The following is a 15,491-nucleotide window of genomic DNA, read 5'->3' on the forward strand; positions in this document are numbered from 1 at the left end:
TAATTTTTGATTTATTGTAGAGCTGAGGTCTCACCAAGTTGCCCAGGCGGGTCTCGAACCCGCGGGCTCAGGCAATCCGCTCACCTCAGCCTCCCAAAGGTGCGGGATTACAGGCTGAGCCACCGAGCCTGGCTAATGTAACTTTTCTACATGCAATTGTCATGTGACTGGCAGTGTGCTCTCAGTATTCTGGAGAATGTTGTCCAAAATGAACTTGATATCTCTTAGTAGTCATAGTCTCAGGTTATTAGAATCTGCCTTACATGTTCTCCTTTAAGTAGCCTTTATAAGTCTTATTTGTTGATTATACGTCTCACTTTCAGAATTATTTGTTATAATATGAGCTAAAGGAATGGAAGAGAACAGAAGAAAAGTGGTATTTTGCAGTTCCCTTTACAAATGCATTTTGAACTGAGTTTCAAGAAGTTTTACTAGCATTGGCTGTACAAGTAGGAAGCATTGATAAGACCACACCCCAAGTGATTTGTTTCTTTGTTTTGGGGGATTTTTTTTGGGTCATTATTCATTCTAATGACATATCGTATATAATAATAAAGGCCTCCCTGCCCACCATGCACAAACAGAAGCAACCCCCCATCAGTTGAGATGAGCATGGGTTTCCGTCAGGTCCTCTGTGAGCCACAAAACTGAGCGGTATCCCCTCCTCCCACTTAGCCTGTTTGGTGCATATGATGAAAATAATCATTTTAGGTTGAATTTGTATTTTAACACTTGTTTTGTTTTGTCTTCTTGTGTTTACTACAGGAACGTTTAGATTTTGCAATGAAAGAAATCATTTTTGATTTTCTTTGTGTGGGAAAACCAGCAAAAGCTTTCAGTCTCAATCCAGAGGTATGAATGCCCCCTTTTTTTTGTACCTCTAACAGAGCATGTGTTCACGGAGCCATACCTTTGCTTGGCGACTTTGGAGAATGGGATGAGGGACACCCTCTCTAAAAGGTGTTCTATTTGTTTCTGTCCATATCCAAATTCAGATGATGGAGTTTCAGAAGTAAAATGTTGGATAAATAGAATTATAACAGAATGATTAAATGAAAGGTTAATATGCTACTATAGACTGTTCTTGAATAAGACGGTAATTCTTGCCCCAAAAGATAATCTGTGTAAAGTCAGGTTGTTTTATTCTAGAAAAGTCAGTGCTTTTACTTACAACTGTTTTGGTGCAGATTAACAAGTTTAGCATTGAGAAGTGATGAAACAGAGAAGAACAAATACATGGAATTATGAAAATATGAAAACGTTGTGAAATTAAATACTGCACACACATTTGTTTCTGTGGTAGCGTCCTGACTCAAGGGCCAGGCAGATCATGGAAATGAGTGTCGAGTGGGTACCCTGTACAGCGTGGAATAGCGAACTATGTACATGAAAAGCACATGCCATTCAGTCAACAGAAATTTGACTGGCAGGCTGCCTCTTTGCAGCCCTTTTCTTTCTGTGAGATTGTAGAAAGAACATGGGACCAGAGGTCAATAGAGCTGGATTTGCAACTTGCCACAGGCTCTGCTACTTTCCCTAGCGATGTGGCATTTAGTTCTCTGAACTGCACTTTTTCACCAGTAAAATGGACAAAATACTTTTCGAGCTCACAAAGAAAGGGGGAAAAAAACGGCATACCATAAAAATTAAATCGACACACACACAGTTCCTATCATCTCTGCCTCTGTGTTATCACCTGGCTCCTTCATTCTGTCAGTGAGGAAGACGGCACAGAGCCCAAAGGCTCAAAGCTTGTTAGTAGTAGAGGGAACCCAGGGCCCCGGTATTACCATACTCCTTCCCACCACCCCCTGCGTTCTCCTCTTGATACTAAGCTTGCCACATATCTGGGGACGGCACAAGAAGTCCAAACATGGGAGCTTCTGGTCATCAGCTGTCTGGTGTCTGATGACCTCACAGGCTTCTGGAATGGTGATAGCCAGGATCAGTGCCAAGCCAGGTCCTTTGGCTGGAAGGAGGCCCAGAACTGTACAGTCAAGAGTCTTCCCTTCTGGAGAAGTTCTCTAAACATCATTCATTTCTCAGTAGTTATGCTCTGTCTTTAACAGTCAATCTTCAGAATTACGAGATTGCTTGTCTGAAAGGAACACGTTAAGAGCTGCTACCATCATTATCACAGTCTATAAGATATATAATATACTTGGTTCTCTTCTCAAACTCCTCATTCAGTCAATGACTAATTAGTTAACCTCTCTGAACAGTTGGCGTTGTGGTGGGGTTTTTTTGTTTTTGTTTGTTTGTTTTTAAAAACTACCAATAGGTGGAACGATTTGGGTATCTTCTTTCATTTCTCTTGATCTTGTACGGTTATGGAAGAATTTATTCATCAGTAGTTGATCATAATAAGCCTAAAGGTACGTCCATGACCCCACTCAAAAGCAGGACAAGGAGAGAATAGTCTATGAAGCAGATGTCATACACACAATGATATGCTGTAGGACACAGTTTCTCAGGAAACAAATCCAAAGTGAGTCTTAAATAATGTTTTTGAAGTAGCTTATGGAACAAAGCCTGGAGAACTAAAGGGTTGTCTTACTATAACGTTTATATTGCACCACCACTCAACTATAGGGTGTAATTTCCAGGTAATTATCTTGTTTTAGTTCAGACCACGTGGCTTTCCATAGACACCCTCATTGTCATGAGAACTTGCTGCTCTCTGAGAAGGGTTTATTGGTCATCAGTTTCTTTTAGTTTTTCCTTGATCTGAAATAATGTGGAACTGGATCTCTTACCCAGTGCTAGAAGCAAGAAGAAATAAAAGGGATATGTATTGGAAAGGAAGAAATAAAATTGTCTTTATTCGTAGACAGCATGATTGTCTACATAAGAAATCTCAAATAACTTACAGAAAACCTACTAGAACTAACAAATGATTTTAGGAAGCTTGCAGGATACAATATAAATATATAAAATCAATGTATTTTATATTTTAGTAATGAACAATTGGAAATTGAACAATTTATAGTAGCAATGAAAAACAAACTACTTAGCAATAAAACTGGCAAAATAACGTGCAATATTTTAATACTTAATACTACAAAATGTTGAGAGAAATCAAAATAGACCCAACTAGGTGGAGATAAATACTATTTGTAGATTGAAAGACTCAGTGTTAACAAGAGGTCAGTTGTCCCCAAATTGACCTAGATAGAATAAACTATCTAGCCCAATAAATAGAATAAACTATCTGGCCCAATCATGATAATCTCACTTTAAAATCCCTGTACTTTTTTAATAGAAATCAACAGGCTGATCCTAAAATGTACATGGACAAATCAAAAGAACTAGAATAACCACCATAATTTTTAAAGAGAAGAAAAAAGTTAGAAGACTAGCATGGCCCAATTTCAGGACTTACTATAAAGTTGTCCAGTAATCACAACAGTATAGTATTGGCAGAAGGATGAATCTAAAGACAAATTGAGCAGAACAGAAAATCCAGAAATAGACCAATGCATATATGGTTAATTGATTTTCAACAACCATTCTAAGTTAATTCCTTGGATAAAAGATAATGTTTCTAATAAACAGTGCTAATCAATCGGACATCTGCCTGCAAAGTAATAAACCTCAACCCATAATTTTTACTGTAAATAATAATTAACTGAAAATGAATCATAAACCTAAGTGCAAAGTCTAGCAGTATAAATCTTCCAGAAGAAAATATAAAATCAAATCTTTGCAACTTTCTGGGCAAAAATTTCTAGGACATAAAAATCATAAAATAAAAAATTGATAAGTTAAACATTATCAAAACAAAAATTGGATACACGTTAAAAGATAGTTAATAAACTGGATAGCCACAGTCTGGGGGAAAATATTTATAAAATTTGACCAAGTACTTCTGCCTAGAATATATAAAGAATTCTCACAACTCAAGAAATAACCCAACTTTTAAATCAGCAAAATGAAGAGTATCTTCATCAAATAGTACATATAAATGACTAATAGGCCCATGAAAAGATGGTCAACATTATTAGTCATTAAGGAAACGCAAGTTAAAGCCACAATGAGATGTACCAGGGAGGACACAGAGCAACTAGGACCTCGTACTATTCTAGTGAGAATGCAGAAAGAGTCACCGCTCTCGAAAATAGTTAGGCAACTTCTTATAAGTTTAAGCACACACTTAGCATATGACCCAGCAATTCTACCCCAAGATATTTATCCAAGACAAATTAAGATATGTGTCCACAAAGGTTTGTACAAATATAGCAACTTCATAAATAATCACCAAAAACAGCAACTAAAAAAAAAACAACTCGTGTCCAGCACCTGGTGAATGGCTAAACAATCGTGAATCATCAATACAAGAAACACAATGGCCAGGTGCAGTGACTCACACCTGAAATCCCAGCACTTTGGGAGACCAAGACAAGAGGATTGCTTCAGCCCAAGTGTGCAAGACCAACCTGGGCAACACAATGAGATTTCATCACTAAAAAAAAAAAAAAAAATTTGATTATCCAAGCATGGCGGTGCACACCTGTAGTCCCAGCTACTCAGGAGACTGAGGTAGAAGGGTCACCTGAGCCCAGGAGTTCAGGGCTGCAGTGAGCCATGATTGTGCCACTGTCCCACAACCTGGGCAACAGAGTGAGACTCAGACAAAAAAGAAAAAAGGAATACACTAAAAAGGAATGCATGCATGCAATGACATCTTAAGAACATTGTGCTAAGTGAAAGAAGCAAAACACAAAAACTATGTACTGCTGGATTCCATTTATATCACATCTGGAAAAGACAAAACTGTAGGTGGAAATTAGACAGTGGTTATAGGGTGCTGGAGTTTGGGGAGAAGACTAACTGGCAGAGGGAACTTTTGGGATGGTGGAAATATTTTGGATCTTAATAGTGATGAGGGTTGCCTGACTACATTTGTTTCTCAAAACTCAAGGAACTCTGCAACTAGAAGGAGTGATTTTTACTATGTGTGAATTATATCTCAATAAACTTGACCTTAAAAAATGAAGTAGAGATTCTGGCTTACAATATATATTGGCCAGCATGAATTTTGCAGACATTTTCTTTTTTTAATCTTCACAATAGCCCTGTGTGATTAGTGGGAATTATTATCCTCATTTTACAGAAAGGAAGCTGATACTTGGACTTGTAAAAGATAAGTAATATCCCAAGGTCACACAAATAATAAAAAGGAAGGGTATGATGCAGGACTCTAAAATATCTTTTTTTTTTTTTTTGAGTTGGAGTCTCGCTCGGTCGCCCGGACTGGAGTGCAGTGGCCGCTTCCGGCCACCGTAGCCTCGCCTGCTGGGCTCCGGCGATCCTTCCGCCTCAGCCTTCCGAGTAGCCAGAATTACAGGCATGTGCTACCACGCCCGGCTGATTTTTTGATTTATAGTAGAGATGAGGTCTCGCTGCCCAGGCGGGTCTCGAACCCGCGGGCTCAGGCAATCCACTCACCTCAGCCTCCCAAAGGCGGGGGATTACAGGCTGAGCCACCGAGCCCGGCTGAGTCTCACTCCATTTCGTTGGAGCAGGCTGTGTCATGCTCATGGCCACCCCAGCATCAACCTGCTGGGCTCTGGCGATTCTTCTGCCTCAGCCTGCCAAGTAGCCAGAACTACGGGCTCTCGCTACCACGCCCAGCTAAGTTTTGATTTATTGTAGAGACGAGGTCTCACTAGGTTGCCCAGGCTGGTCTCGAACCCACGGGCTCAGGCAATCCACTTGCCTCGGCTTCCCAAAGTGCTGGGATTACAGGCTGAGCCACCAAGCTTGGCCTGAAATATTTTTTAAAAGAAATTGCTTTTGAAATTAAGTTCAAAATCTGTGTCCCAAACTATCCCGTCTTTTTTCCACCCTCAGTGTTGTCCAGAGAAAAGGAAAACTTAGGAAACTGGCAAGGATGATTCCTACCTTAGATGATCCACTTGCAGATAATTGAGGCTTGACCATGCATGTCCACCCATGGTTATCATTGGTACTGCGCCTACTGGATTGAATATTGTTCAACTGGTCCAAAACATTGCTGTGTCTTGAGAAAAATATATAAGCCTAGAAAACATTTCATAAAAGAACTACCAAAAGAGGAGACGAATGGGCTTTGATATACAGTTAAATTTTTTAAAGTTAATGCCCTTTTATTCTAGAAAATGGAGAGGGTGTATGATTTAAGTACATAGTGAATTGATTATAAGTGAGCTAGAGAAATTTTCACCAGTCCTGGTTGGAATATCATCACTCCTTAAAACTTGAAAAAGTAATTTAAAATGAATAGAAGTCTGTATAACTTTTTGTTATAAAATATAATAGTGTTCCACAAAACAGGTGATTCAGGAAGCAGATTTAGATGAATAACCTCCCACTTTTCCTCAGTTTCCTCACCTGGAAAATGTGAGATTACCATTCTTCGAAAAATGGGAATGCTTCCTTCTATGGCCAGATTAAGGATGAATGTTAAGGAGTTCTGGATGCATTTTAGGGACTCAATACCTTGCAACTATATTAGCGTTGTTAGTACTAGTAACTATCTTCTTCTTCTTCTTCTTCTTCTTTCTTTTCTTTTTTTTTTTTTTGGTAGGTTAGTAGTTGGCTTTGGGAACTTATTACTTCACGAGGTTTGAAAATATCAGTGTAAATGTTTTACACGTAGCTCTCTAAAGAAGTACAGATGTTTGGATACCTCTTGACCTTTTTAGATTAGTGCTATAAAGAGTACCTGTCTTGCCAAGCTATCTTTCAGAGCCAATATTATGCCTTCCCCATAAGGAAGATAAATACCTGGCCCAGAATGAGTATACCCATGTATTTTCATCAGCCATAGTTTCTGTGGCATTGCATTTTAAAAGCTTATTTTCAAACTTGCTCCCTTTGTAAATCAAAAGTCAGGACCTGCAATTCAGAGCAGGTGATGTCAGAAACAAGGAACTGAGTACCACATGCTCCCACTCATAAGTGGACCCTGAATACCTATCATAATACTTACAAGAAAGGGATTGGCAGTAGTGGAACACTGCCAGGAGTGCATGATCCCAATCCATGTGAAGGGAGGTCCAATGGTAGGCCCAAACTTTATCCGTACCTAGTCCACTTACGTACCCAATCCTGTCTTGTACCCCATATCTTTAAAATAGAAAAGAAATTTAAAAAAAAACAGAGCAGGTGATATTCATTTTGGGGTTCACATTTGGAATTCTGGGTGTTTCCCTTCATTTTTAGTGAATTAGCACTTGTGGTGTCTCTCTCCTTCCGGGAGACATAAGAGCCCTTTGTTCACCTCAGTTTTCCCTCGTTGCTTCTTCTTCAGAGGATGACCACCTATCCCTCTTAGATACACCCAGTATCCCCCGAACAGAATATGGTATATGACCTTCCCATACATGCCCTCGACATTGGGTGAGATCCTCCCAGTTGTTTTCCTGTGCTGCAGCCATGGTGACAGAAACTTAATTTTATTTTTGGAGGTTTGGCCGACACTCTTGTGCCTCTTATTTTCCCATGTTCATCTAGATGCAAGCCAATCTTAACTTCTCTAGAAGACTGATGGTTTAATTCCACTGCAATCACTGGGCCTTTCTTTTTGTCATGAACATACCGTCTCTTACAGAGAATGAACATTGGTTTAAGGGCCTTCTTGGTCATAGCCGACAGCTTGCAGCAGAAAGACGGGGAACCGCCCATGCCGGTTACAGGAGCCGTTCTCCCTTCAGGAAACACATTGAGAGTTAAGAAAACATATTTGAGTAAGACGCTAACTGAAGAGGAAGCCAAAATGATAGGTGGGTTTCAAACATGTGTTAGAACCGAGCCTGATTAGACCCTTAAGTGACCAACTGATAATTATCTTTAGTGAGATACACTTTAAAAAATCTTTAAACATGACTGGAGAGACATTCCAACATTAGTTGTTCTGATTGATTCGTGTGTTTTGTTCTACTATGCTTTAAACTTTTTGGAACTTCCTGGTAAATATTTTGCCATTTAAATGTTAGACTTTTATCTATGCTCTTTTTATACATTTTTATTTATTGTAAGAAAGCAGGATTTATTGAGAGGAACAGAAAAGCTCCCGCAGTGGGAAGGGATCCAAAGGGGTTGCTCCAATCTAAGCTCTTTTTGAACCTCTAATATTGAGGTTTAAACCTCTAATCATGATTGTCTACATTTTACAGTCAACTGATAAGACATTTTGTGCTTTGGTAAATAGTCCTATTTATAACTCATTCATTTTAATAGTTGATTTTCTTATTTTTTCTTCAGTAAAATTAGTCTAATCTGTGTTTTAAACATACCAAATCCCACAACACACCAGGTTGTATTATGGGCTTAGACTACATTCTTTTTAATTTAACTATTTTAATGCAAAGTGTTAATTTTTGTTACATCTGTTCATTTCTTACCAAGTACCCAAATCTAGACACCTACTACAAATTTTGTTAAGACAGTTCTTGTATTCCAAAGACTTGAGGAAACTTTTTGTTTTAAAATATTTATTTTTAATTATGTAATGCTTAAATGAGTTCAAAAAGATTTAATGCATGAGAAATAATTATTAATAATCATTTCATTAAAGTAAAAAATTTAAATGCAAAGCTATTTACATTTCATTTGTATTATATATTATATATGTGTTTCATGCAATGCTGTACACATTGTATATAGCATGTAGGATGTTGACACTATTTAATGAGATAAGTAAAAATAATATAGCTAAGATACGTTTTCCTTCATTTTAAAATTTATGATGGGAAGCCATTTGTTTATTTTACTGTAAAAATCTGCACACATATTTTGGAGGATATTATGAAGTTATTAAAAGCCCTAACCCCAAATAAAAATTATTCCTTATTCATAAAATCATTAAAGATGATGAATCTCTTATGCTAACCAGAAACTAAAAAATTCACAAGTAAAATTCTGTACTTCCATGTTATTTTAGCTCTTCTAATATTAGAATTCCTATTAATTAAATTTAAATTATTGTTTGGTGAACACCCACTTAGTGCAAAGCTCTATGCCAAGAGCTGTGCAGATAGAGATTGAATCAGACTCAGTCCATCTGCTCAAGGAAGTCATTGACTCATAGAGGCTTTGGTTAAAAATGTCATGGAAGATGAATAAATCATGATATCTCTGTTAGATTTAGTTGAAGGTATAACTATAACGCATGTTTTTCAGGCATGTCATTATATTACTCTCAAGTACGAAAAGCTGTGGACAACATTTTAAGGCACTTGGATAAAGAAGTGGGAAGATGTATGATGTTGACTAATGTGCAAATGTTAAACAAAGAACCCGAAGACATGATCACGTGAGTACAGTGAGAATTAAGTCATCAATGAAGGATTAATTAACCAAAATAGGTAGAGATTTTTCTCATTTATGCCTCCTATTTATGCCTGTATTTTGTTCTTTTTAAAATCATAGTTCTAAGCAATAGTAAGAATAGTGAAAATAATAATCTTAACAGTATTTGATTAACTATAAAATAAGGGCCGGTGCCGTGGCTCACACCTGCACTTTGGGCGGTGGAGGCAAGAGCCCAGGGGTTCAACACCAACCTGGGCAACTTGGCGAAACCTCATCTCTACAGTAAATTGAGTCTCTACAATAAATTTTTAAAAATTAGCCAGGCATGGTGGCACACACCTGTAGTTCCAGCTACTTGGAAGACTGAGGCAGAAGGATCACCTGAGCCCAGCAGGTCGAGGCAGCAGTAGCCATGAACAAGCCACTGCACTCCAACCTGGGCAACAGAATGAGAGTTTGACTCAAAAACAAAACAACAAAAAATATATAAAATAAAGTCATATGTGATGGATCTATTTTGATTATATTTCATGTATTATTTTGTCAGTAAGTTAGAAAGTGGGGCCCATGACTCACTTGTCCATTTTTTTCAGAAGTGACATTTTGTTCCCAAGCACTATCACAGCCCATGTGATATAGTGACATCCCTAACTTACAGGCATTCTGGTTTTATAAATCTCATGACAGTTCCTGCTTCATAGTTTTTAATGCAAATATGATATAAATTTAAGAAAACATTTTAAGAAAGCAAGTGTTCTTAGCCAAAATCTGATCTAGGTTTGCAATTAGAACTTATATTTGCTGCTTTTGATTAACTTGTAGCAGAAACTAGGATTAGGTTATAATTCTATATTTTGAGAAAGTTTTGGCTTTGCTGTTGGACTGTGAATTAAATTACATTTGGCAGCTGTGGTGTAAATTTCCAAAAATGTAATTAGAAAATTTCCTTGTCGCACTGTATATCCAACCCCAAATGCCAGAACTAATCTGAAGATTTTTACCTCTATAGAGAAGTTCACAATGGTAATATGTGCTCATGATCCAAAGACAATAATACAGAATTACTTTAAGTAGATATTTAATGGTATCTAAAGTTAAAATAAAAGCCTCCCCATAACCTCCGAATGAGATCTGCAACCATTTGTTGGTTCAGTGGGATTCCTTCCAGACTGTTCCTTATGTCAATATAAATATATGCATTTTATATATATTTATATTATATATAGTATAAAAGTGGGATTATGCAAGGCATGTTATCCTGCATTTTTGCCAATCTTTTGGCTTAAATGATATGAAGATCATGTTGCTTCAGACTTGAAGCAAAATAGTAGCAGCATTAAGACTGACCAAGGTTAATAACTTTAAATATATTATCTACAGCACCAGTTCTTGCCTCACAGATTGCCAGATTATCTATAAACCTCCAATCTCATCATCCAATCCTCCTTGAATAGTAAAGCCATTTTCCATTTATAATGCAGAGGATATAAGGAATGCTTTTAAAATGTCTGCTATACAGTTGTTTCCTCTAAAATAGCAAATTTAAAGTACTTTTAAAGGAAAACTGTATTTGTAACTGATAGAAATCACAAGACAGGTTCAGAACCAAAACAATATATTCAAAACCACGAAAAGGTACAGGTGTAAACATGAATGCAAGTATTTTATTTATGTTGTAATCCATGTTTCAAACTTTTTCTAAGATTCTTTTTTGCTTTTTCCTGCTTCACCATCTTAAGACCCCCAAATATGGCTAGGAATATTTTTCGTGCTAGACTTTTAGGTAAATCACTGAGTGGAAAATTTCTAAAAAAAAAGAGAGAGAGAGAGAGAGAAATGTTAAGGAATCACGTAACCATTTAGGAGAAGAGGGTGGAGGCCCACACAACACTAATGGAAATAGTCATCGGAGTTGATATTTGAGGTCGATCCGCCACTTTCCCAGGCCCTGCTTAGGGTAGGAGCTTGAACATTGAACATTCTGTGTTGCTTAATCTCCATTTCTCATCCCTTTTGTGGTTCATGCTAGCAAGCAAAAAGAGAGAAAGAGAGAAAAGAACAAATAAAAAAATAATTTTAACATCTGTTAATACATTTTCTTAATTGTGTTATTTGGGGGACTTACATGCTTCCCATAAAAGCCCAGAGAGCAAAGGCTGCAGTAGTAAGAGGAAATAATGCAGCTATTAGTTTCTAATCTCGGCTCGCTTTATCATCTTGGAAGTCTGGCAGAGTTCGCCCTCACACTTTGGGCCAGGCAGGGTCATCCATTTTCCAACAGATATAAAAATATCCCAGCTGTTGAAGACATCTGGTGAGCAAGATAGCAGAACTATTAAAACTACTCACTGTAGGCCTGGCATGGTGACTCACACCTATAATTCCCATACTTTGGGAGACTAAGGTGGGAGGATCACTGGAACCCAGGAGTTCAAGACCACCCTGGGCAATATAGTAAGACCTTGTTGCTACAAAAATTTAAAAATTAAAAAATAAGCTGAGTGTGGTGCTACATGCCTGTAGTCCTAGATACTTGGGAGGCTGAGGCAAGAGGATCACTTGAGTTCAAGCTGCAGTAAGCTGTGATCATGCCACTGCACTCTAGTCTGGGTGTCAGAGTGAGACCCTGACTCAGAAAAAAAAACAACATACAAAACAAAACAAAAATTTCTTGCCATGTTAAAAGTGAACAATTAGAAGCAATCACTGGACTCTAACTCTGTATATCTATTGAGGGTTTCATCTGAAAACATCTCTGTCTTTTTGCTAGTTAGAAACCACTGTGCAACGGTTTCCTTTCCAGAGTCCTCAAACAGCTCGTGCAAAAGGTCTATGGAAAAGAAGAAAAAATAATCTTATGACTTTCCACAAAAGCAAAGTATTTTAGAAGGCAACATATGTGTGTTTTATTTTTCATGCAAACATTTTGTATTCATTCTTAACAAACTTAGAAAAGCACACTAAAAAGTAACGTCGCAAAGTGAAATTGCTATTTGATTATGATCTTTATTAGATTATAGAAAGGATCAATTCTGCTTGTTGCATGTTCTGACCACAGTTATTGTTCCAAGAAGGAATTACTTTTACGCTACTTTGCATTTTTATTATTATGTTTGTGTCCCACGATTGTATTGATTTGACACTAACTGTGTATTTATTCTCAGAAGACTAAATCATCAGAATTTCCATATGGTTATTATATATTGTCACTTGGGTTATTTGAAAGATTTGGTAGGTAGTTTAATTATTCCGTAAAGTTTATTGATACAGTAAGTTAAGAATCAAACTGTTACCTATTAAAAATTAAAATAACGGCCAGGCTCAGTGGCTCAGCTTATAATTCCAGCACTTTGGGAGGCCAAGGCGATTGAATTGCTTGAACCAGCAGGTTCAAGACCAGCCCGGGTAACTTGACAAGACCTCGTCTCTACAATAAATCAAAAATTAGCTGGGCATGGTAGCACACACCTGTAGTTCCGGCTAGTTAGAAGACTGAGGCAGTAGGATCGCCTGAGCCTAGTGGGTCGATGCTGGGGTGGCCATGAGCATGCCACTGCACTCCAGCCTGGGTGACAGAGTGAGACTCCAACTCAAAAAAATAAATAAATAAATAACATCACAAAATATGCATTTCTCCTTCACATTTTCCAACAGAATGCTAAAGCCAGTAATTACCACCAAGCATTCATATTCTTAGGGGACTAAAAAGAGAGAAGGAATCTTCACAGAGGTCAAGCCAATCAGTGTAGGTTTAAAAGTCAGAAATGGGTGCACAGCTATATACATTTTAGGATATTACTTATTATAAAATACTTAATTTTTTAAAAACAAGACAAGGGGCTCTAGAGGAGAAGCATAACTCATCAAGGAGAGAAGCTTTCAGATGTCACACTTGTAAAAGGCATCCTTCCTTGTATACATTAAAATTCTATTTTTAAAAAAATGCTGAATGTGGAAATGACTGAAGTAAATTTCTTCATGCTGCTACAATTTCTTCATGTGACTTCATTGATTTAAATGCAGCCCACAGGGACCAATCCCCATGGAGCGCAGCTGATTGGCAGACCTCTGGTGAAATGCTTGTTGATAGCAGCAGTCTTCTTTTTATAGACACATATACCTTTGTCTTATTTTTAAATTATTTAGTTTTATTAGTACTGGTCAAGCTACAAAGGGCATAAACACTTGAGAATAATATGGAACCAACACCAGGATGTGATTCAGAAGACATGGATTCTAGACTTTGTTCTAAGTTCATATACGAGGGAGACCAAGAATAAATGAAATTTATTTATAAAAAATTTTGTATTCTTATGTGTTTAAACTTCAGTCACCTTCAAAGTACTCTTGGTGTGATACAGTACACCTATTGAGACACTTTTTCCACTGCTCAATACAGTTTTTGAGCTGTCCATTTCAATGCCTTTTAGTGCTTCTGTGGTTTTTTGTTTTACCTCTTCCATATTGGCAAAACATTTTCCTTAGGACTTTTTTCATCCAAAGAAACAAAAAATATTGCTCAGGGCAAACTCAGGTGAATAGGAAGGATAGGGCAAGAGTCATGCCATTTTTGGTCAAAAACCTTTGACTACTCAGTGAAGTGTAGGCAGGTGCGTTGCCATGGTAGAAGAACCAGTCACCTGTTTGCCACAAAACATTTCTTTTACATCCCAGCCTCTCACAACAATGCTAGCTGGTACACTGATGCCGGTAGGGTCCTAGAACACTTACCTAGCAAGGGAAGCCTCTGCTACAAGGGACCCACTCTCCAAAAAAGATAATTCCAATCTTTTGGGATCCCTCCTTATATTTAGTCAGTGTTTTTTTGATTTTTCAAACTTTTGACCTATGTTTACATTTTGTTTTCAAATTCTAGGGGTGAAAGAAAGCCAAAAATAGATCTTTTCAGGACCTGTGTTGCTGCTATTCCTCGACTGCTTCCCGATGGGATGTCCAAACTTGAACTTATTGACTTGCTGGCCAGGTAGGTAAGGGCTGTAGTGAAGATTATTTAACCGAAATTGGTTTTAATCCTTCTTCTTGATTTCTAAAAAAAATTGAATGATTAATTTTAATTGACAAATATTTACTGAATGAGGTACTGTTGTATGAGCAGGAAAAAATCAAGACATTTTAAAAGATTTTTTTCCCCCATGTTTGAAGGGTTTAAAATCCAATTTAGAAGCACATGTAACTGGGTGCAGTGGCTCACTCCTGTAATCCCAGCACTTTGGGAGGCCAAGGTGGGAGGATTGCTTGAGCCCCAGAGTTCAAGACCAGCCTGGGCAATGTAGTGAAACCTCATCTCTGCAAAAAATTAGCCAGGCATGGTGGTGCACATTTGTATTCCCAGCTACTCTGGAGGTGGAGGCAGGAGGATCACTTGAGGTCAGGAGTTCAAGGTTGCAGTGAGTCATGGTCATGGCACTGCACTCCAACTTGGGTGACAGAGCAAGACCCTGCCTCTTAACAAATAAGTAAAGTAAAAAGAAGCATATACGTAAGCAAATAAGGTAACTCTCAACCCAAGGCCTGTATTGTGCAAATTAATGGCACAGAAAAGTAAGAGATGTGAGTTCAGTGGGTAGAGGCACATACTACTATGGACTGGGGAAGGCAACAAATAGCTCCCAAGAGAAGATGGAACTTGAACTTCCCTTTGAAGGGAAGAGTTCAGAAAGGCTAACAGAGTGACACGAGTGAAGGCACAGAAGTAGGACAGGAAATGAGATGGGCCACGCTTGAAAAGAGTTCATGCACGGTCTGATTCCCAATCTGAGACCCACAGACACCCCAGTGGGCAAGAAGGCCAGTATGCGGGCCTTAAGCTAGGTTTAGTGCAGTATTTTGGAAAGCTGTCCCAAATCTTATTTATCACCCGCCCAGTGCAGAGTCCAGCTGGCACCTAAAATATATTTGCTTTGAGTGAAATTATCTCATAGTTTCTCATGTTGATCCGAAGCTCCAATGGACAGTTATGCGTGCCTTTAAAAATCAAAAGTGGCCAAGTAGAGTGGCTCACACCTGTCATCTCAGCGCTTTGGGAGGCCAAGGCAGGAGGATCACCTGAGCCCAGGAGTCGAGGCCAGCCTGGGCAACATAGCGAGACCTTGTCTCTTCAAAAAAATATATCAAAATTAGCCAGGTGTGGTGGTGCATGCCTGTAGTCCCAGCAACTCGGGAGGCTGAGGCAG

The 15,491-nt window shown here is 38.2% G+C and overlaps 1 protein-coding gene across 1 annotated transcript in view; it reads left to right on the forward strand.

Moving 5' to 3' along the window:
- The window catches only part of LOC103257555 (protein furry homolog), a 252,276-nt gene that overhangs the window by 115,563 nt on the left and 121,222 nt on the right, over positions 1-15,491 (forward strand). Inside the window, exons 14-17 of the mRNA XM_021710998.1 lie at positions 766-852; positions 7,595-7,766; positions 9,166-9,298; positions 14,174-14,281. Coding sequence (XP_021566673.1) covers positions 766-852; positions 7,595-7,766; positions 9,166-9,298; positions 14,174-14,281 — 500 coding nt within the window. The remainder of the gene's footprint in view (positions 1-765; positions 853-7,594; positions 7,767-9,165; positions 9,299-14,173; positions 14,282-15,491) is intronic.

The sequence above is a fragment of the Carlito syrichta genome, unplaced genomic scaffold (assembly GCF_000164805.1).
Source record: "Carlito syrichta isolate Samal-C Ts95f unplaced genomic scaffold, Tarsius_syrichta-2.0.1 Scaffold301792, whole genome shotgun sequence".
NCBI lineage: Eukaryota > Metazoa > Chordata > Mammalia > Primates > Tarsiidae > Carlito > Carlito syrichta.